Source organism: Pelmatolapia mariae, linkage group LG3_W (assembly GCF_036321145.2).
Source record: "Pelmatolapia mariae isolate MD_Pm_ZW linkage group LG3_W, Pm_UMD_F_2, whole genome shotgun sequence".
Classification (NCBI taxonomy): Eukaryota; Metazoa; Chordata; class Actinopteri; order Cichliformes; family Cichlidae; genus Pelmatolapia; species Pelmatolapia mariae.
The window spans coordinates 22,507,597-22,529,548 of record NC_086229.1 but is presented as its reverse complement, the minus strand read 5'-3'; the positions used below and the strand labels follow the sequence as shown (position 1 = coordinate 22,529,548).

General features: G+C 42.5%; 3 protein-coding genes across 3 annotated transcripts; 1 reads left to right on the top strand and 2 right to left on the bottom strand.

Moving 5' to 3' along the window:
• Positions 1-6,136: 6,136 nt before the first annotated feature.
• LOC134621257 (myelin-oligodendrocyte glycoprotein-like) lies at positions 6,137-9,657 on the top strand. Its single transcript, XM_065469974.1, has 5 exons — positions 6,137-6,313; positions 7,689-7,773; positions 8,137-8,508; positions 8,633-8,731; positions 9,215-9,657. Exons 1-5 carry the CDS (start codon positions 6,137-6,139, stop codon positions 9,250-9,252), a joined length of 771 nt encoding a protein of 256 aa, XP_065326046.1. The 3' UTR covers positions 9,253-9,657.
• Positions 9,658-14,992: 5,335 nt separating this feature from the next.
• Positions 14,993-17,639, bottom strand: LOC134616321 (butyrophilin-like protein 10). Its single transcript, XM_063461120.1, has 4 exons — positions 17,574-17,639; positions 17,380-17,481; positions 16,147-16,470; positions 14,993-16,064 (listed from the first exon to the last, which is right to left on the bottom strand). Exons 2-4 carry the CDS (start codon positions 17,384-17,386, stop codon positions 16,021-16,023), a joined length of 375 nt encoding a protein of 124 aa, XP_063317190.1. The 5' UTR covers positions 17,387-17,481; positions 17,574-17,639; the 3' UTR covers positions 14,993-16,020.
• Positions 17,640-18,219: 580 nt separating this feature from the next.
• Positions 18,220-21,370, bottom strand: LOC134616315 (V-set domain-containing T-cell activation inhibitor 1-like). The gene is made up of 3 exons (XM_063461107.1): positions 21,287-21,370; positions 19,796-20,146; positions 18,220-18,450 (listed from the first exon to the last, which is right to left on the bottom strand). The coding sequence occupies exons 1-3, from the start codon at positions 21,321-21,323 to the stop codon at positions 18,254-18,256; spliced, it is 585 nt and encodes a 194-aa protein (XP_063317177.1). The 5' UTR covers positions 21,324-21,370; the 3' UTR covers positions 18,220-18,253.
• Positions 21,371-21,952: the final 582 nt, after the last annotated feature.

Genomic DNA, 21,952 nt, shown 5'->3' with positions numbered 1-21,952 from the left:
TTATCATTTTAATATATTTACAGCAATAAAAAAAACGTCCCACGCGCCCACAAACCACATTATAACCCTTTTATTATTTTTTAGGCCAGAAAGTGATTATTTTACTGCTAAAATAATTAAAATCGAGGAAAATAAAAACACCTTTAGGCCGCAGGAAGCCGCGATATAAATTTACAGATAAACCCGCGACCTAGCGAGTCAGTGGAAGGTGGACCGAGACGTGGCCGTGGGAATACTGTGATAACATTAAAAACACAACGTGTGAACACGAACACGATGTGAGGCGATAACAGGGGAGCGTGGACGTTGTGCTTTGTGATTGTTGCCGTGGAAACGAGTGTGTCACAGCCCCACAGCGGCTTATTATGATATCCACGCATCATTACAGGCAACCCACGAACACAGCTCGAGATGGTTCCAGGATCTGTGTGAAGAAAATAAATCTCGGGTTTTCAAAGACTCTAAACTCTGGAGAAATGAAGGTAATAGCCCACGCGGGTCAGGAAAATCTTTTAAATATCAGCGAATAAACATGAATAATTATTATTTTTGTTATTTGTTGGATATAAAGCGGCTCATTTTTAATATTTAATGTTTTATCCTTCGCTTACTTCGGTGCGAAGGATAAAATAAGTCTGAGTCAGACCTACGCGCCCTTGGTGCTGATATCATCACCATCATTAGTAGTAGAATTACTCCGAACAAGGAGGCATTTTCTATGTACATCAAACTCTCGGGAGTTTAATGAACCTTCACATTGAAGTAAAATCAGAGCGCTGCTGTGTTCTGTATTACATGAATTTATACCGGATACCTGCTGGAGCTGCTCCGGTCTCTGCACCTGTCCGGGTCTGTGTCTGAGCTCTGACTCCAGCTCGGAGGATCCAGGTGGTGCTGCTCCGTCTGCACTCTGCTGGGCTGTTTCTCCTCCTCTAGTCACCCTCCCCCACCTCCTATATGTTGTAGCCTGTGTCCTCTCACGGCAGCTCGCTGAGATTCCACCTGCGTGGCAGCAGCTACCAGCAGACAACACGCACATCCTGTCACAGCTCCAGCTGTAAATAAAACCGTACACTGAAGCAGAGCGTGAACTATGCAACAGGTTCCTCATATGCAGCATTTCTCCCTGGCTTCTAACACACATAGTCGGTGGACGGTTTATGGGCGACAAACACCAAAACACCAGACACCATGATACTGACTTCTAATTTCCACCGATTTTTTTCGAAATTCGCGAGAGTCCTCGGTGCGCCTGCTTGCTGCTTTGCTGACGTCAAAGTAAACCTTGTGGTCATCTCCGCTACAGTTCAGTATAGACGAGACGACGAGGCTCCAGTTACAGCAGTGCAAGTGATCAAACAATAAATATAAGGAGAGTAAGAAAATAAATATACACTTTAGGACCAGGGGTAAACGGATTAATAACAATTTAAAATTTACAGCTTGATGATTTCGTGTTAGCGCTGTGTTCGTGGGCTGCACAACATTACTGGTGCAAGGACAAGAAAGACATTGCGGACAAAAACAAACACCCATAATCTTTTAGTTACAATATCATATTTTTTTTAAATGTTTTGATTGTTCAAATATGTCATATTTGAACAACAAAGTTGTAATATTTTGTGTGCCCCAGTCTTCAATAAGACAGTGCAGGGAGGGTAGTTATTGCTCCATTACACCACAAGAGGGAGTATCCCCTAAAATGAGCAGCTGTAGTGTGAGTAAATAAGCCCGGCCACTAACCATAAGGCAGTGCGCCTAAAAGAGCTGTGTGAGTTTGTACACATGTGTAACGATGCACTGTGTCTATACATTTGCAGGTAGGCAGATACAATATAGGAAAATAACTTGAGACGTATGTAAAGATAAGTCCACAGGGTTGATGAGAATGTGGGAAACTTGGCCGTTGATCCCCACTATGTGTCATTAGTATAGAAGTTATTGGTAGCGATGTGAATTAGCCATGAAGCTAATGATTAGCCGCTAGAGCTAATACATTAGTTTGTGTGGAAACCTCGTGGCGCTGTTACGGATCTAAACCAGTACCGGGCTGTAATCACAGCGAATGAAGACTGGTGAATCACACTGTCTCCTGTTTATGTTTATTTCATTTGTGTTCCTGTAAGGAGTATTAGCGTTTGAGTTTAAAAACTAAGTCACAAAGCTACACTGGTTTCAATTCATCTTAATCCAAGTGTGCAACACTGGCCTTGTGGATCAGTTTGTTTAGTCTGTTGGCATCTGTGAACCCCAACCTGCGGCCCCAGCATGCAACAGCATAGAGGATAGCACTGACCACAACAGAGGCCAGAGGGAGTGTTCGCCCAGGGCGCCAAACAGGGTAGAACAGCCACTGGATGTCAGAATGGAGTCGGTGGGAGGTTGTTGTTTTTGACTCAAATCTAAGGAAGCCAGAGAAAAACAGACACACAGATCTCATACAGAGAAGGAGACGGTCATTTAAAGTGATACAGTACAAATGCTCAACTTACCTTTATGAAATAAAACAATATAATTCCCCTCTCATCCCTGGGGGCAGTTTATCCTTCAAGCTCGGGTCCTCTACCAGAGGCCTGGGAGCTTGAGGGTCCTGCGCAGTATCTTAGTTGTTCCCAGAACTGCACTCGTCTGCACAGAGATCTCCGATGTTGTTCCTGGGATCTGCTGGAGCCACTTGCTTAACATGGGAGTCACCAGATCTACTCTTATTACTTCTAGCTTGTCGGTCACTGCACCTAGTGCTCCGATTACCACTGTGACCACCGTTACCTTCACCCTCCACATCCTCTCCAGCTCTTCTCTGAGCCCTTGGTATTTCTGCAGCTTCTCATGTTCCTTCTTCCTGATGTTGCTGTCATTCGGCACATCTATCATTTCGTCCGCCTGTATCCTGTATACTCAGAGCATATCCACCAAATAGTCAGTCTGGAAGTTGTTGACCAGAGAGATTTCTTATGAAGTCACAGAGCTATTTTTCTTTATGCAACATATTCTAAAGAAAATAAAAATGTCACTTCCTCATAAACTACATTATAACTCTATTATTATTTTTTAGGTCGGAAAATTATGATTTTACCGCTATAATAATTAAAATTCAGGAAAAGAAAAACAGCTTTAGGCCACACAAATATGTGTATTTATGTGTAATATAAATTTACAGATAAACCTGTGATCTAGCGAGTCCGTGGAAGGAGGACCGCAGCGTGTCTGTGGGAATACTGTGATTACATTAAAAACACAACGTGTGAACATGAACACGGTGTGAGGCGATAACAGGGCAGCTTTGACGTTTTGCTTTGTGTTTGTTGCCATGGAAACGTGTGTGTCACAGCCCCACAGCGGCTTATTATCATTACAGCCCACGAACACAGCTTCAGGTTGTTCCAGGATGTGTGTGAAGAAAATAAATCCAAGATTAATCTCAGGTTTTCCACATCATGAATCAAAGAATTTAAAAATAAAGCCTGAGCACTGCTGTGGCTTTATTACATGAATTTATACCTGAAATATATATATATATACCAGATACCTGCTGGAGCTGGCTGCTCCGGTCTCTGCACATGTCCATGTCTGAGCTCTGACTCCAGCTCGGAGGATCCAGGTGATGCTGCTGCGTCTGCACTCTGCTGGGCTGTTTCTCCCCCCTCCTCCTATATGTGCGGTCTGTGTCCTCTCACGGCAGCTCGCGGCGATTCCGCCTGCGTGGCAGCAGCTACCAGCAGACAACATCCTCTCACATCTCCAGCAGAGCTGCATTAAAATGTTGCGCTCAGTGCGCATGTCAGTGACAGCTGCGATCAGCTGAGTTATTATCAGAGATGAAAAAACAACAACTCATATTTAAAACTGTCTCCTGAAGAAAACCATCTGTGTAACAGGCAGAGACATCATACACATTATTACAGGTAACGATAGGATGGCTGTAGATATTATTATTATTATTATTATTATTGACATCTGTAATTATAATCTGCACCATTATGATAATAATGATTTCATAAATAAAGGTTTAACTTGTTCTCCTGTAGGCTGTGCTGTCAGCTCTACACAGCACACGGTGGTCACATGACACCTCATCACTCAGCTGTTAATAAATAAATAAAAACAAATAAGTAAATAAAACTGTGCTCTCATCCAGAGCCTGAACTATGGAGCAGGTTCTTCATATCCAGGATTTCTCTCTGGCTTCTAACACACATCAAGGTTCAGCATGAATGCAGTGGGCATCGATGGGTCCCATTAACTACACACATGTCAATATTTGATATAACAGAGAAGAAAAAGACGTCTCTGACAGGACTGAAGAGTCTCTTGTCTCTCAGGTTAAACAGTCAGTTTGTGACCTTCATTCTCTAAAAGCTCTCTGAGGTCTGCAGGTACTGTGCCCTTCAGTCCACTGTGTGCTCTGTGGAAGAAATCCACAGCATGCAGCTGGTTTGTGCTGCTGTTTGTGTGTCTTCAGGATTTCCCAGCATGCCCTGGTTGTGGTGTTGGAGGTAAGCGAGGGTTCAAAGTCACACTGCACTGATGTGGACTCACAACCAGGCTGATCCCAAAACTTTCCACAGGATGAATTTAAAGGGCAACACCAGCATCATGCTGAGCAGCTACTTACTGAATAATGAACCTCGTTGATCCATGAACTGAGGTCAGTTTGTGCATTTTGTCTTCACGCCTCTCGAGGATCGCTGACCCACTTAGATCACAGCTGCAAGATTACATTCACCTCCAGTGTGAGTCGCTGGTTTCGACTGTGCGCTGAAGATGCTTCACAGCACTGATGTCTGAGTCACTCATGGACTCTATTTTTCTAAAATACAAATAAATGTAGATCCTGTGGTGGACAGACTCAGACTGAAGATTAACAAACACAGTAAAATTTTACGTCTGCATGAAGAGAATCTGTGTCAGACCAAAGCTTTGCTGCTGGGAGCTGAGATAAGCTGATTTCTTCCTGTGATAAACATCCATTATCCATATAACACATGTAATTAATGTGAAATATATAACCTAAACTAACATGAAGTGAAAATTAAAAGTGAAACCGCGTATAAATATGCATAAAGATGAAATGATTAAAACATAGATGAGAGTTCAGGAGAATCCCCACAGCAGCCTGAGCGTCAGACTGATGAAGAGCAGCGAACACTGAAACTGGTGCTTCTTTATCTCATATCAGCTCTCAGTGGTTTCCTGCCACAGACAGACAGCAGAGGCCGAGAGGAACGTTTGATTTGTGCGTCAGCAGCTGCAGACGAGCGTCCGAGTGTTTAACGGCATCTGTGCTGGTGTCGACTTCACAGGAGGATGAAGATGCTGCTGCTGTTCCTGCTTCTCCTCATCGACGGTAAGAAACTCTCTGAAGTCTGAATGCAGGTCATTTGCACTCACTGCAGGTTGATGATCGTCACACGTTCAGACACGATCATGGTTATTACAAGGTTTGGACGCTCGTTAGAAACATGGAAGTCTTGAAGGTTTTGGAGGAAAGATGGAAACGTGGCTCACAGATCCATGTGTGGAGAAGTTTGTGGTTGGTGTTGGTGTGTAATCCTCTGTGTGTGAGTTCGGCTCACACATCCTGCTGACCTACATATACTCAAACAGCGTTAAGTAAACCTTGTTCAATGTTACGTGACTGTTGGTGCTTCGGCTGTTTAAACAGACAGATTCTTTGTCCTGTATGAGCTGATTGTTGCTTTCAGTGCTTTAAGTCTTTATGTGTTAGTTTGAATCTTCTCTCATTCCTGTTTTAAAGCTGTAAAAGATTACTTTAACTTTATGAAAATTGTCATGTTTGCATTTTGCAACAGTGAAAGAAAAAACAGCAGCATTTAGATGGATGCAAATGAATCTGAAAGTGGTTAGCATGAGTCTTCATAGGTACTGGTGGATATGCTCTGTTAGCTGGCACGGTGGCTGCATGAACAGCGTCAGATCGTATCAGGTCACAGTCAGTGGTGAGGTTGTTACTCCAAAAAATAATGAATTTTTTACATTACTTACATTATTCCTTACTGTTTATGACAGTAATGCATATTGCTAATTACTGAAAGTAATTCGTTACAGTACTTGTTAACTGGACAGTATTCTGTTGGTGTTTAGATATAAACACAAAGAATTAATCTCTGTGGGAATGTCTGTGGTCATCCCCACTGACACAGCAGCCAGGGAGGCAGAAGAACAGCACATCAAGAAGGCCCTGAGTAAATGTGGTTATCCCAGCTGGACGTTTGTCAAAGTGGGAAAGGCACCTAAAGAAAGCTCCAGCCGATCCAGGAGAGAAGGACAACCGCTGCCCAAGCGAAAACCTGTAGTGATCCTGTGTGTGTCAGGAGTATCGGAGCAGTTGAGACGCATTTTTTCTAAACACCGGATCTCTGTGGCTTTTAAACCCCAAAACACGCTGCCCCAAAAACTGGTCCACCCCAAGGATCGGGTCCCCCGACACAAACAGAGTAACATAGTGTACGCTGTTAAGTGCAGGAGGATTGCCAGGATTTATACATCGGGGAAACCAAACAACCTCTGGTGAAGCTGATGGCACAACACAGAAGAGCAACCTCATCAGGCCAGGACTCTGCAGTTTATTTACACCTACAGGCCAGTGGACACTCTTTCAATGATGAGGATGTACACATCCTGGACAGGGAAGAACGCTGGTTTGAGCGCGGAGTCAAGGAGGCCATTTACGTGAAGAGGGAAAGACCATCTCTGAATCGAGGAGGGGGCCTAAGGGTACATCTTTCGCCATCTTACAATGCTGTGATTGCAGCCATTCCCCAACTCTCTGTGAATGGTACTCATGGCCATTGATCAGTGTTCTTTGATCAGTGGGCTGGTTTCAGTCATTATGCAAATGTACTGTTTATAAGGTTTGGGGAAACCTGCAGTCAGCTGAGACTGAAGAAGTCACTTGGATGAGTGACGAAACGTTTCTCCCACCAAATGCTACGTCCAGATGAACAGAATCAACTTTTGGAGATTTACTTTCCTGGATGATTGAGCAGTGAGACAAAAAAATAAATGGTAAATAAAAACTGGTTCTTATGTAGTTCTTTTCTTCTCTGAGCTCTTAAAAGAGTTTACACAGCGTGCCTCATTCACACTTTTTTCTAAACTCTTTTTATTTAAGTGCTGTCTGTCTGACATTCACACATTCATACTCTGGGTGACCTGCTCTACTATGATGATTCTGCTTTAGAAAAATGAACAGGTAGAAATGACACAGGACATCATTCCTGCCTGTGGATGTCTCTGTACAACTCCTCCATCACAGCACAGTCCACCCTCTTAGCACATGGTCAGTAAAATAGCCAATAGTAAAGTTTCACAGGTTAAAATGTCAATCACATATATTTGTCACGGTTGTGGATACAGGACCCAAACACTGGACTCTTTGAATGAAGGCAGTGTGTTTATTTACAGTGCAAAAAGACAAGAAAGTGCAGGCTGTCTTCTGTGCGTGCTTCCTGACTCCCATTCAGTTTCTCCTCCCTGTGATGATGGTCCGTGTCTCTGCTCTCTCTCTCTGTTTCCTTGCACTTGGTTGTCCTCCCGTTTCCACGATCCTGTAGGAAACAGCAAACGCAGCTATAAGAAACCTCACATAAGCAACAGATCCCAAACTTCACAACAGCTTTGTTTGTTTACTGGTTTAACTGACCGTTTCTCACTCAACCATCCAGCGTCGAAGGGCGCTCAGCCACTCTCCTCAGTACCTCCCCCAGACGAGGCTGTTCAGCAGCAGGTGTGTGTCATCATCCTCCTCAGGTGTGGCCTGCCTCACTAGGTCTTTAAGTAAACCTTCTGATTCCTTTGTTAGGGTTTTCAATATTAATCATTTTTGCTTGTGTTTCTAAATGTTTTACCTTTTTTTACCTCACTGATTTATCTGTGACAGTTTATCCTCTGAAACTTTAGACTTTACCTTTTGTTTTAATTTGAAGCTTTCTGTTATTTGTTTCTATGCTTTAAAGGTTTATTCCTCTTTGGATGATGGGCTCCATGTCTAATGAATTCATGTTGCATGAATGAAAGTGAATTAAACTTTTGTGATTGCTGACGTCTGTAAGCAGGTCTGATCGTGATTATTACCTCAAACATGACACAGTGTCTCTCTGTATGTCCTCACAGTTTCCCAGCATGCCTGTGGTGTGGAGGTGTATGTTGGGGATCCATTCGTCCTGCTGCCCTGTAATAGCCAAACATCTGAACTGGACAACTCCACAGTGGTGTGGAGTCGCTCCGACCTCAGTCCTCCAACCGTCCACCAGCGTCAGCATCAAGGAGACGAACTGAAAGATCAAAACCAGCGTTACAGCGGCCGAACATCCATGAAGACTGACGCTCTGGATAATGGAGACCTCAGCCTGAACCTGACCAACCTCCAACTGTCTGACAGCGCCACCTACACCTGCTCCATCAGAGAACATGGAAAGGAACTGAGTCGGAGTGATGTACAGCTGCAGGTCAAAGGTCAGCAAGAAGCTTCAGCGACTGCTGTAGGTAAAGATTACATCACTGACAGTAGACTTTACTTTACAATCAAAGGACTTTGTTGGCTCAAAACACCTTAGATTACATGGACTCAGAGGTCAAAGGTCACACTGTTTGTTGTCTGTCTTTACAGAGCAGTGGTCATACTGGGAGCCTCTCATGTTTCTCCTGGTTCTGGTCCTTACAGTTTCCGGGGTTCTTTTAATACATTTTCGTCATTATTTGATATCAGGTGAGTGTCTCCTACTACACTACCCATAATGCCGATGGTTAGCAGCTGTCCTCTGGTGGCTCCTTGACTGTGGCTCACACAAACTTGTTCCAGAAGCTGAAAGAGTTGAGAGTTATGAAGCGAACAAGCAAATATCACTGAGCTTTCTCCTGAATGTCAGAATCCGATTTCCTCACTTTGTGGCGCTGAAGGTGGTCACATGGTTTGTAGTTCATTTGGAACAAACCAACCCATGAAAACAGCTCCACGTTTACAAAGCTGTCAGCTGATCCAGAGCAGAGTGAAGCAGCTATAGGTGTCACACAGTGATCCAGAGGACACAGTCTGATCTGCACTGATCCTCTCTGTCATCACTAAAGTCAGAGGACTCAGTGGAAACAGGAGTGAGGAGCTGCTCACACAGCAGAGTGGACTCACACTCACTGACACCTGTGTGTGTGTGTGACCTTCATCCTCTGCTTTGTTTTCCTCTCACTTCTTCAGGCTGTGAAAGTGAAGACGGGGATTCTGACGCCCTTTAAAGCACAGCTGACCTTCATCAGGACGTCACAGAGGAGACGCTCAAACTACAAACACACAATGATCCACAGACACACACCTGCCTGATAAACTGCTCTTAGTACATCATCACACACACAGGATGTGATTATGCACAAAGTCTTCAAGCAACCAATGAGAGCACAGGATACGACTGACTGACCTCTGGTAGGAACCACAGGTGTGGACACAGGTACACACCCCACAGCAGCTGAAGCTTTCTGCCTCTCTGTAGACAGTGTTTGTTTACATTGAAAGCAACAATCAGATACTACAGCAGTCACGTGAATTTAAAGGTTTTTCTGTGAGTGAACTGACTACAGCGGCTACAACGCCGTCCTTTGTTAACGTTGTTGGTCCAGAAACTTCCTGTTCACTCAGAACCTGAAATAAAGATGTTACATGAACATCAGAGCCTCTGGTTTTTATCCCCACTGACATCAAACAGACACAAAACACTGAGTCACTAAGACGGAGTGTTTCAGATCAGATATGTAGGCAATGACATGATGGTGCGCGTCTCCTCTCAGGTGGAGGTGAGGCTGTTCCCACTGCTGTCCTCAGCCTGCATTTCTATGTCTGTAAAGATTACGAGCTCTATTAAACGATAAACGTGCTCTTCTGCTTCTCTGTGATCAGTTAATAATCAACTCAAATGCAGCATCAACCTTTTTTTTTACCCTCGTGACAAAAAGTAACAACAAGTTTTATTCTTTGCTAATTAATCACAGCTTTACTGTGTTATGATGTAAAATAACACCAAAGTCCAAAAACAAGCACATCATTTTAGAATCACTCTCTCTTCATTGATGATGCTGAGCTTTTATACTCATTACCAAAAACCTCAGAGAAATTAAAACACATAAAGCCTGGAGCTTCAGTGGTTAAACAACATTTAGTGTGAGTCTGATGAGCAGCTCTGACATGAACCATCACTCCTCCATGTCCAGCACCGTGGTGAAAGCTGTGGACTTTCAGTCACGTATCAGCTTCCTGTCACACACGAGGACTTCCTGTTAAGGACAAAAGTTCCTCTATCAGCAGTTTGTGCATCGTGACACATCATTTCAGATGATGGTGATTCTGGGTACATAACATAACACATAGGATTGAATAAAGACGCTGACACCCCACCTGTGCAGCCGTCCTTTGACTTAGTTTTATTCATTTATCGTATTTTAATCACTTTGTGACTGTTTGTCTTGAAATTTCATTTCTTGTCAAGTGATAGAGCTTTATTGCATTTAATAAAAGCATGTGACGAGTGAAAGGATGGAGGAGCAGAGCGAAGTGTTGCAGTCTGTTTACATATTTAGGGACAACTATCATGCCAATGACAGCGTGTGTTTCTAATTAAGCACATTTAATGGAAGAAATGTCTTTATTAATAATAGATGACTGGAGATGGTCCGTGCCTGTTTCACTGACTGTTACAATCCCTGTTTTACTGTTTACAACAATTCTGACGGCTAAAGAACCAAATGGGACAGGCAAAAAAAAAGAAGTAAGTGTATTCACAGCGTACATTTAAGCTTCCCCTGTGCTTCATTCACATGTTTCCCCAGCCCGTCGTGTGTCTCTCTCGTGCTCCCTCTTTTTTTTTATTCTTATGACTTGGCAGCATGAATTTATTTTCCTGAAAATAACATAAACAAATGCCACGGGCGTGAAGCCTGTTAGTCAATAAAGTAGCCACATGTGATCGTGCTTTGCAGAAAAGGTACTCGCACTCATCTATCCATACCATGCATGCCTATGATTACTTAACCCACCAGAGATTTGCTTGAGTACAGCTGCAAGCTGTGACCTAAGGGGTTCAGCTGGACATGAGCAATAACTAAATAACAAACCATGCCATTCTTAAAGATGTGGGCCTAGGCACAATTAAGTGGGATTTGGGCATGGAATTTACAGTGTGTTTGCTACCTGTGCCCAAGCAGAGATCCTCAATGCTTCCTCAACAACATTTTTTAAGTAATTTGCAAATTTGTTGAAAAAAAAAACCTGTCTCAAATTCTCCAATTAAAATATAGATAAAATTACACATTTTCAAAAGCCTGATGTGTGCATATAAGAGAGGCTGTGTATAAGGCTTTACAAATCTGTCACAAAGGTGACTTTGTGTCTGACCTTATTGTGTATCCATCTGTAGACGTTTCCTTTTCAGGGGCACAAAATTATGGGAAGAGACTGTATAGAAACATGATTTACTAAGGTCTGTGGGAATTTAATGCATATTAGGCTGAATTTAGAGCCAAAAACATGTGCCTTATTTTTTTCAGTGTAGATTTAAGAGTTGCTGCTAGCAGGGCTCAGTTATTTGGAAGGAGAGGGGGATGTTACCAATACAAGCAAGTATTTTCTTTTACTGGGAGCCAAGTTACTTGTGTCATTTTTTTTCCAGGTGTGTCCACACAGAGCAACATTTTTGTTTGTTTTATGTCTATCTGATATAGGCTCATTTAACAAACCAATCTGAAATGTCTGTCAAACTGAAGCAGTCCACTATCTTAGCTATCTAAACTAAGTTAGGCTGTTGTTGGAGCCGTTCATTCATTTTGATCATTTTGGAAATGTAATAAAAACTTCTTGCTGCTTTCAGGTATTAAGCACTATCCTTGGGTTCCAAACACCTGATCAGATATAATTAAAGGTCTGTAAACAAACAAAAGAATTATTGAGGCAGTTCAAATAAATAATTACTAAAGTTGATTCGTTTTTGTTTGATAAAATATGAATATTTACAGCATAGCAGTAAAAAGGCATAGTGTTGTTCACAGACACAAAGTTTCACTGAATATTAAAAACAATCAAAATCGTTTTTTCCTAAATTATGTGTAAACTGAATTGAATAGTTAAGGTAAGGCAAATATGTTGTGTAAAACCCACAAAATAGAATAATTCTCACTTCTGTCTCAGTCCAGGTGATGGTGTTTCAAACATTTTGTGATAAAATGTTCAGAAAATAGGAGAAAAAAAACAATCCCTGTTTACATTTACGAATATGGATATTTAAAAAAGTTATTTTATACTTAAAAAAAAAAAAGAAATAAAAAATGATGGCACTTTCTGCTGTTTGCTGCAAAAGATAAAATAAAATAAAAATTCTACACAGATAAATCTGAATTAAAACTCCTTTTTACGTTTTTACATTTGTTATATTTTTCACAGCTGTTACAAGTTAGACTTACAGGCGACCGCTTCTGGCCCCCAGGCCGTATGTTTGACGCCATCGTTTATATACAGGTGATGTTTCTACTCTAATATAAATACTTTGTTCCAGGATTTATGCAGTATTCACATTTGTGATGTTTTCCTAACAAAACAAAGCCCCACAGAGGATTCACACAGTTTCTATTAGAACAGATTTCAGGTTCTACTTAATTCTATTTTTGCAGGAGATCAAACCCTGGAGTGTGTCACGTGTTACTTATTGCTCTTCCTGTTGGAGTCCAGTCACTCTGACATGTGTGACTGCAGATGTTGGCTGTGTGTTGGACAGCTGTCTCACAGCAGGACTCCAGCTCAGAGGATCCAAGTGATGCTGCTCCGCCTGCACTCTGCTGGGCTGTCTCTGCCCCTCCCCCTCCCTCCACATGTTGCAGTGAAGCCTGTAGCTCCACCTACGTGACAGCAGCGACCAGCAGACAACACGGGAGCGCACGAACACGTCCACGTGAAGAGACGTTATTAAAGCACCGCAGAGCTGCGATAAAATGTTCCGCTCAGTGCGCATGTCAGTCACAGCTGAGTTATGATCAGAGATGGAAAAAAAAACACCTCTGATGTTTCCTCAACGAATCGACACATCTTTGTATTTACTGATTAATGATTTACCGAATAACTGAATTATGAATGAATTATGTTTTTCCCCCATAAATCATTTCCCAGAGTGAGACAGCGGCTCACTTAACTGTTTCATATTAATTGTCATCATTATGACTACGAGTCGTAACAAACATTATTGAATAGCTCATAATAACATGGCTGTAGTGCTCATTATTTTAATGATAATATAATAATAATTATTAATATTAATTAGTAATAATCAGATGAATAAATAAAACCCTGTTGACACCCGTGTTGTCCAGAGAGAGGACAGACGGCTGTGTCTCCTCTAATAATAATGTTTCTGGCCTCAGTCTGCTTCACATCCTTAGTTTGGACGTGTTTGCCTGATTTTGAAGAGTCCGTTTCATCACGTTTGTTCTACACACGGGTAGAAGCTGGCATAGCATTAGATATGATTTTTAAGTCATTAAAATATCTATATATCTAGATACATATATTAAATAAAAAGGCTGAATTTGTTTTCCATCTTTATAAGAGGTTAAAACACATTTTTATTGGTTAATTCTGACCAATCGCGAGTCCTTTTCACACATCTTTAAATCATCGTCTGTTTGTGAGATATTCACAACAGCAGCTTCAGTGAATAAAAAAAGAGAAGGCTCCTCTGTAATAAACATTATTAAGAAATAATCGCCTGTAATTAATACATGTGTTTTCTTGTTTTTATTTTTCGGTACGAGAGGATGTTATTTTCTTTTATACACGCGCGTTTAATGAAAGAAGCGGTAACATCAAAAACAGCCATCCACGCGGTCACTTGATCCGGGTGTTTTAAAGCAGTGTTTCCAAGGCCGTGACGTGAAATAATAACTCCACTCAAACGAGTCAAGCCCACAGTAACGAGCCTGTTGTAAGGAGCAGTAGGGTCGGGCCCGTGGGAGGCTGCTGGCATGCTGTCAGGCAGGTTCACTATAGAACAAGCCACGCCCCCCACACCTTCCTATAGACAGCTGTTGAGTAATGAGGTGTCACGTGACAACAAGCTGCCACGGGTTATGTGTGACTTCTCCTTGTGTGTAGAGCTCACAGTACAGCCTAGTTTCACTATGATTATTAATAATTAATTTAAATAACGAGCGCTACAGCCATGTTATTATCAGCTGTTTAACAATGTTTGTAGCGACTGGTAGTCATGGTGACGATAATAAATACGATAAGCAGCCGTTAAATGTGCTGCTGACTCTGGAGGGTAACTCAGTCAGTACATGAATCAATAAACACAAAGATAAATTCCATTTGTTCAGGAAACAGTTTTAAATGTGAAGCTTTTTCCATCTCTGATCATAACTCAGCTGTGGCTGACATGCGCACTGAGCGGAACATATTATCGCAGCTCTGCTGTGCTTTAATAACGTCTCTTCACGTGGACGTGTTCGTGGACTCCTGTTCAAACACGCTGGAGATGTGGCAGGAGGTGGATGTTGTCTGCTGGTAGCTGCTGTCAGGAAGGTGGAGCTACAGGCTTCACTGCAACATATGGAAGGAGGAGGAGAGACTGAAGGAGGAGACAGCCCAGCAGAGTGCAGGCGGAGCAGCATCGTTTGGATCCTCTGAGCTGGAGTCCTGCTGTGAGACAGCTGTCCAGCACACAGCCAACATCTGCAGTCACACACGTCAGAGGGACCGGACTCCAACAGCTAATATAAATGCTTTGTTCCAGGATTTATGCAGTATTCATATTTGTGATGTTTTTCTAACAAAACAAAGCCCAGAGGATTCACACAGTTTCTATTAGAGCAGATTTCAGGTTCTACTTAATTCTATTTTTGTAGGAGATCAAACCATTGAGTGTTTGGCTCAGAAACTACACACAAACTAAAAACAACATGTAGCCTGAAACCTACGTCCACCAAGGAGACACAGAGACCATGACAGAAATTATTTATTGTGTCATTATGTCCTGTAAGAACACAAAGACAAGAGGAGTTTTGCAAGCTTTAAAGTGGGAACACTCACCCCGTGTAACAGATGTAAAGAAAAAAGGTCAACTGACTTAATTTTATGTTTTTGCAACATATATTTAAAAAAAAGGATAAAATAACCGTATTAATAAATCCATATTGATACATGAAAACAGTGATTGCAACAGTCAGTGAATCAGGCGTGCACCATCTATTATTAATAGAGATTTCTTCCATAATTAGAAACATATTCTGTCATTGGCACGATTGTTGTCCCTAAATATGTAAACAGACTGCAACACTTCCTCTGTTCCTCCATCCTTTCACTCTTCACATGCTTTTATTAAATGTAATAAAGCTTTATCACTTTATAATAAATAGAAATCCCATCATCAGTATATTCTTCATTGGATCCACAGCTTTGACAGCCAACAAGCACTGATCAGCTGACCTCAGAGAGCCAGACGTTACGTATGGTTGCAGTAACTCACTGATATACGCAGGGCTCTGACTGTGAGCACCAACATGTTCAAGTTATTGCAAAAGACTGATTCAAGTTTAAATAGAGAGGAAAGCCCAGCGACAGGCTCTGCTAATAAAGCTTATGTGCAACTGCTGATTTGTGCATCTGATGAAGCCACATCCTCTCTGAAAGTGCACACATGGAGCTTACTCTCATGCTGCTCCTCATTCCTTCCTTTAAAGTACACACATGAATAACCAGCACCGCTGATACTGCAGTGGTGCTGCTGTCCATCATTATGTGTCATACCTGTGATTTTAGGCCCAAACACTGAGATCTGAAAAGACCACCATCGAGAATCATCATCCTCTGAAACACTCGTGGGGAGTTTTATGATGCACAAGCTGCTGATAGATGAACTTTTGACCTTAACAGGAAGTCCTCGTGTGTGACAGGAAGCTGATACGTGACTGAAAGGCTGTTTACAATCCAAAGCTTTCACCACAGTGCTGGACGTGGAGGAGTGATGGTTCATGTCAGAGCTGCTCATCAGCAGTTTCATCCTGGACCTGAACTCTCCCTACAGAGGAGACACATGACAGTCAGAGACACAGACACACAGACACACACACACACAGACACACACACACACCACTACACACCTTTGACTCTGAGCCTCACGGTTTTCTTTCTGATGAAGTCTCCCCTCCTCCAGACCAAACACTTGTACTCCCCACCATCTCTCGCTGTGGGCTGTTCCACAGTCACACTGAGGTCTCCAGTTCTCAGTGGGTCTCCCTTCATCCTCGTCCGGCCTCTGTAAACCTCGCTCTGTTCTTCAGTCAGGTCCGAGCCGTTGTGATACACATGGGCCTTCATTCTGGGGTCATAACGTTCCCACAACACTTTAACATCTTCAGGCAGGTTTTTTGTGGTTTTGAAGGGCAGCTGGACAGACTCCGCCCCCTCCACCACCACCGGAATGACTGAGAAGACAATGAACACAACATGAGCTGTACAGACGGTAACAGCAGGTTTTCAGAGGTTAATTCTAAACATAAAATAAATAATAGCACAGGTATATAGATGAGTTTGTCCTGTAAAGAGGCTCATGCACCTCTCACATGGCTGAAGTCATGACAGCGAGCATCTTCAGCAGGTTATCAGCAGCTGGGAACAAAGATAAGCGTGAGCCTCACTCCAGAGCACGTCCACTGCTATCGTGAATTTATAAAATGACTCATCTGTAAATGTTGGAAACTTTATTTTGGACTGGAAAATAAAATCGCTTTGATTTCATTTGAATCTTTATTTGAACTTGTGGACAGAAAATATATTTAGTTTCCTATTTGCACATTATTTGTTGTTTAAAAAATACTAATATTTGCATTAGCTCTTTTTAAAACTGTGTTTCATTTTTATTCTGACAGCCTTACTGACTAATAATCGAAGAACAGATTCGATTATTTTCAATTTCTTGTGTTTCCTGGGTCTTTAATTTGCTTTGTGACGAGACAACAGGGTGATGCTCACAGGCTTGAACAGGAGAGGTTCTAGGAAGCCGAGATAAGAGTTCATGAAATAATTGGTGACAACACAGTCGGCCATGTCTCACACACATCAGCACAGAAACCATGAAGATCTCATGTGTCTGCTCTGAACATCTGAAGCTCTCCACCACATGACTGAGCACAACTCAAGGAGGAACATTTACTGAAGCTGCTGCAACATTTACTGTCAGCACATGTTTCCATGTCAGCCTGCTGTTTACCACCACAGAAGAAGAACAGCTTGTACACATGCAGCGTCTGTGTCAGATCAATGCAGTGAAGCACACACACTGTTTAGTAAAGTCATGTTGTGGCATTATGGGTAGTGTAGTGGGAAACACTCACATGACATGATATGATGCCAGAAATTAAATAAAAGAACCGCAGAAACAACCAGAACAAGAAGCAGAAAAACCAGGAGAGCTGTGGCCCAGGATGGAAACGGTTCTGTGGAGAAACATTAAACAAACACAGCATGACCTCTGAACTCTGACCTTAACCTCCTAAACTGACCTTTGGTATTAATCTGCATGTCTGACCTTTGACCTGCAGCACTACTTTCTGTCTCAGGATGTCTTTGTCCCTGTAGATCAGGGATGTCCACCTCCAGGCCTCAAGGGCCGGTGTCCTGCAGGTTTTAGATGTGTCCTTGATCCAACACAGCTGATTTAAATGGCTAAATTACCTCCTCAACATGTCTTGAAGTTCTCCAGAGGCCTGTAATGAACTAATCATTTGATTCAGGTGTGTTGACCCAGGGTGATATCTAAAACCTGCAGGACACCGGCCCTCGAGGCCTGGAGGTGGACATCCCTGCTGTAGATGGTGCAGATGTATCCTCCACTGTCTCTCTCTGTGGGGTATTTCAGGGTCAGACTGAGGTCTCCGGTTCTCAGCATGCAGTTCTCAGGGGCGATCGTGGCTCAAGAGTTGGGTGTTCGTCTTGTAATCAGAAGATTGCCGGTTCGAGCCCCAGCTCGGACAGTCTCGGTCGTTGTGTCCTTGGGCAAGACACTTCACCTACCGCCTACTGGTGATGGCCAGAGGGGCCGATGGCGCGATATGGCAGCCTCGCCTCTGTCAGTCTGCCCCAGGGCAGCTGTGGCTACAACTGTAGCTTGCCTTCACCAGTGTATGAATGTGAGCGTGAATGAATAATGGTATTGTAAAGCGCTTTGAGGGGTCCTGAAAAGCGCTATATAAATGCAATCCATTATTATTATTTGTTCATCTTTGTTCGGTCTCTGTAAAGTCCGTCCTGTTTCGTCAGGTCGTCACTTCTGTTTGAATGCACATGGACCACTTGGTCAGCTTGAGTCCACTCCACTGTGGTGTCCTCAGGCAGGTCAGGTTTTATTTGGCAGGGCAGGATGACAGACTCTGATCCTGCAACAACCTTCACCTCCACCTGTTGGTCTGAGAGGACAATAAACCACAATATCAACTGTAGAAGAAGAAACAGCAGACACACTTTAAGTAACAGCATAGCTGTGAGCTAAGTACAAATACTTTGTTACTTAAGTAAAATTTTCAGGTATCTGAACTTTCTACTCCTTACATTTTCAAAACAGGCTCATTACTTTAGGTTAAGTGTTTATACTCGGGGGTTGAAGTGGGAGTGCACGTGTCCGTAAGTTGTGTCTGCAGTACTACAGAATCTAGCTCGTACTGGAGAAGCGAACAGACAGCGCGTGATGTTTTTTTAAGTGTCAACTAATTTCAAATGCAGTGTTTCTATGAGCTTAACAAACATCAGCAAACACACAAACTGTCTGTGTGCAGTTTGTCTCACAGTGTGTTGCAGCTAAAGGTCCAGCTGCTGTACTTCACAGGGAGAGAAAAGAAAGACACTCAGAGATGGACAGAGATAAGAAAGAGGACAGGAGAGGAAGAAGAGACGTTAGACTTAAAGCTTACATGTAATGTCATAGTTTTAATCACATATTCGTTTTGTATATGATGTGTTTGATAAATTACATATATTCATATTGTGAAACATCCTGCAAAACAAACTAAGCTCTTCAAAACTGAGCTTTAAAATGAACAGTTGTAATGAAACCCGAGAGATGCTGACAGTGACGACTGACTATTTTTTTAATGGGCTGGTCCACCACGATCGCTCACACTACCAGTTAGATAGTGTAGTAGTCCTGACTATATATGATGCAAACACATACAGCGTATATTAACATGGGTCTTAATCAGGTTGGAAGACCTGTTGTTGGATTATTTCTTACTTGCACTGAAACATGTAAAAGCTACACTTTAGCTGTTAGCAATGACTGATAGTCAAAGCAGCTTGTTGACCTGAATCCTTGAATCTCTCCCTTTCTAATTAGGGTCCTCCATCTATTTTCTTACCACATTGATTTCACCTTCATCCATCTGTGAGAACACGCGAGTTTGGAGTGTTTTACACAGAAAAGAATTCAAAGATCTATGAGCATGACTTGGTGATGGGGAAGAACGAGGAGAAAGAGGAGCACAGACAGATCATAAACCAAGCAGCCTCAGCCTGGAGCAGCAGCACTAAGATCCAGATCACAGGAAGCTTTATCAAAAATGAAAGTCTGATGTCTAATCTTAAAAGTAGAGATGGTGTCTGTTTGGATCACAAACTGGGATCTTCAGGTTCTTTTCCTGACTGACTTCATTAAAGCTTCTTTGGATCTTTCTCTAAGCACCACCAGTCCACTAACAGACGTCTTACTTTAAGAGAGCCCAAAAAGTTCATTCTGTTCAGGTCAGGTTAATTACTGACCTTTGACCTGCAGCTGGATGTCTCTCAGTCTCTGATCTTCTGTCCCATCACTGATGGAGCAGGTGTAGTTGCTGCTGTCAGTCTTTGTTGGATTTCTCAGAGTGAGGCTGAAGTCTAGAGAGTCCAAAGCATCAGACCTCATCGCTGTGCGCCCGCTGTAACGCTGGTTTTGTCCTCTGAGATCATCTGCTTCTTCTCGTCTCACATGGACAGATTTAGGATTGAGATCACTGCGAGTCCACAGCACTGTGGGGTCATCCTCAGGGATAAAACCTGAGTACTTGCAGGGCAACAGGACAGACATTACCCCCTCATAAACCTCCACCACCGCAGCCAGGGCATGCTGGGAAACTGGCAGGAGACACAAACAAGAACACAAACTGAGTGTTTCAGTTGGCTTCAGAAAGTTACAAACATACAGCATCCATCACAGCCACACGATGAGTAATTACACGTGGACAAAACCAAAACGAACGGACGTTTCAAAGGCATCAGAGGTTAGTGATGACTTCCCTACAGGTCTGAACAACACTGAGGTATAATTCCTCTGAGGTTGTTGAAAAGAGAAGGAAGAGATTTCTTTGAGCTTTCAGCACTTTGCAAATTCCTGCTCGACGTCTTGACAGCCTCAGATTTAAGCCCTGACATTTAGACGCTGCTTAGACGTCTAATCAACACAACATTGTTGACTCAGCACACATGAAGCAGAAAACACATGAAAAACCTGCTTTTTACTTTTTTATCCTCATCTTAAGTCAGATCTCTGTGGACATCTGCTGCACGCTGCTTTTACACAACAGCAGCTAACTGTGCAAAATATGTGCAGACATCTATTGAAGCATGTGTGGACATTGATATACAAACAGTGTACCAGGTGACTGTCAATAATGGCTTCCATTATAATGCTTTATTGTGTCATGTTGTTTTGTGTGACTTGTTTGTTTTAACAGCTGGTTGTTTTCAGTGTTGCTGGAAAACGAGGATTTACAGAGAAGTTTAATTGTATCTTATGTTTAAATGATCTACAGCTTCACTCGCTGCCAGTTAAAAACAACATAACACAAACTCTGCAGCAGCAACAGTCCAGCTGAGAGTCCACGTGGTTGTAGTTACCGCGTCATTACTGTCCGCTGACAAACAGGTCGGTCCCCTCAGATCTAAAGTAACGTGGTACTTTAGGATAACTTTGTACAGGACCCCCAATCATCGTTACAGTGAGTAACCACACTGACAAACACCTGCTCTGTGGGGACCACACTGAGTACAGCCGGGTTGATGTGAGGGTTAAATATTTGTTCCAGTGTGTCATGAAGAGCGGATACAGAGGAACAGCGCCCCCACCAGGCCGCAGACACACACGGTTTATCACATGGTAAAGTTGAGGGCAGCGCGCAGATTCAGAGTAAACTCACGTTACACTTCTTATTGTTTGAAGGCACACACCTGAGTGAGCGCGTGCGCCTTCAAACAGAATCAAAGCGATTTTCCTACCGAGCACGAGGAGCAGTGACGTCAGCAACGTCTTCATCCTCCAGGACAAAATTCCGTTAGTGCTCGATGACACACCAGCCTGCAGCTGCTTCTTCTATCTATTTGTGGCTGTTGTCAAACAGCTTCAGGTGCATTACCGCCACCTTCTGGACAGCTTTTTGCTCTTAAAAACCCAAATATCGCTCTATAAACTACATGACCTGCACTCATTTGAAATATTTTACCCTTATTTTACCCTCAATTGAACTCTATTTTTCTGTAATTCAGATTTCTGTATTTGCCTTTCCCGCCTATATTTACCACATTCTAACATTACATGATCAAATGCCTCCTGTCTCATGCTTATTCGTCTTTTTAAGTGTGCTATTTAACCCTGTGTGACCAAATCTTACTCTTGAAATTATATCCTCGTTTCTTTTACTTCTCTGACTCCTTCTACACTGTCCCACTGCTCTCTGTATGCTATAATAATATCTACCTTTACCTTCTGTCCCATTGTGCCTGCCACTTTTCCTTCACCTTAATTATACATTTAACCTCATCTTTACTGTGTTTATATTCATATCTATGAGATTTCTTCTTGTTGCACCTTTAACAAACTTATCAGCCTGTTCATTTCCATCTACACTGATATGTGCAGGAATCCATAAAATGTATTTCTATCCC

Excerpts from the sequence above, each read along its gene's own strand:
- LOC134621257 (XM_065469974.1), top strand. The coding sequence starts at position 6,137 with ATGTCTGTGGTCATCCCCACTGACACAGCAGCCAGGGAGGCAGAAGAA. Across the intron at positions 7,774-8,136 it reads TGTGTCATCATCCTCCTCAG|TTTCCCAGCATGCCTGTGGT; the intron begins GTGTGGCCTGCC and ends ATGTCCTCACAG. Across the intron at positions 8,732-9,214 it reads TCGTCATTATTTGATATCAG|GCTGTGAAAGTGAAGACGGG; the intron begins GTGAGTGTCTCC and ends TCACTTCTTCAG.
- LOC134616321 (XM_063461120.1), bottom strand. Across the intron at positions 16,065-16,146 it reads CGTGAGGCTCAGAGTCAAAG|GGAGAGTTCAGGTCCAGGAT; the intron begins GTGTGTAGTGGT and ends TCTCCTCTGTAG.
- LOC134616315 (XM_063461107.1), bottom strand. The coding sequence starts at position 21,323 with ATGAAGACGTTGCTGACGTCACTGCTCCTCGTGCTCG. Across the intron at positions 20,147-21,286 it reads GTCACTGCTCCTCGTGCTCG|TTTCCCAGCATGCCCTGGCT; the intron begins GTAGGAAAATCG and ends GTCTCCTGCCAG. Across the intron at positions 18,451-19,795 it reads CATCCAGCTGCAGGTCAAAG|ACCAACAGGTGGAGGTGAAG; the intron begins GTCAGTAATTAA and ends TTGTCCTCTCAG.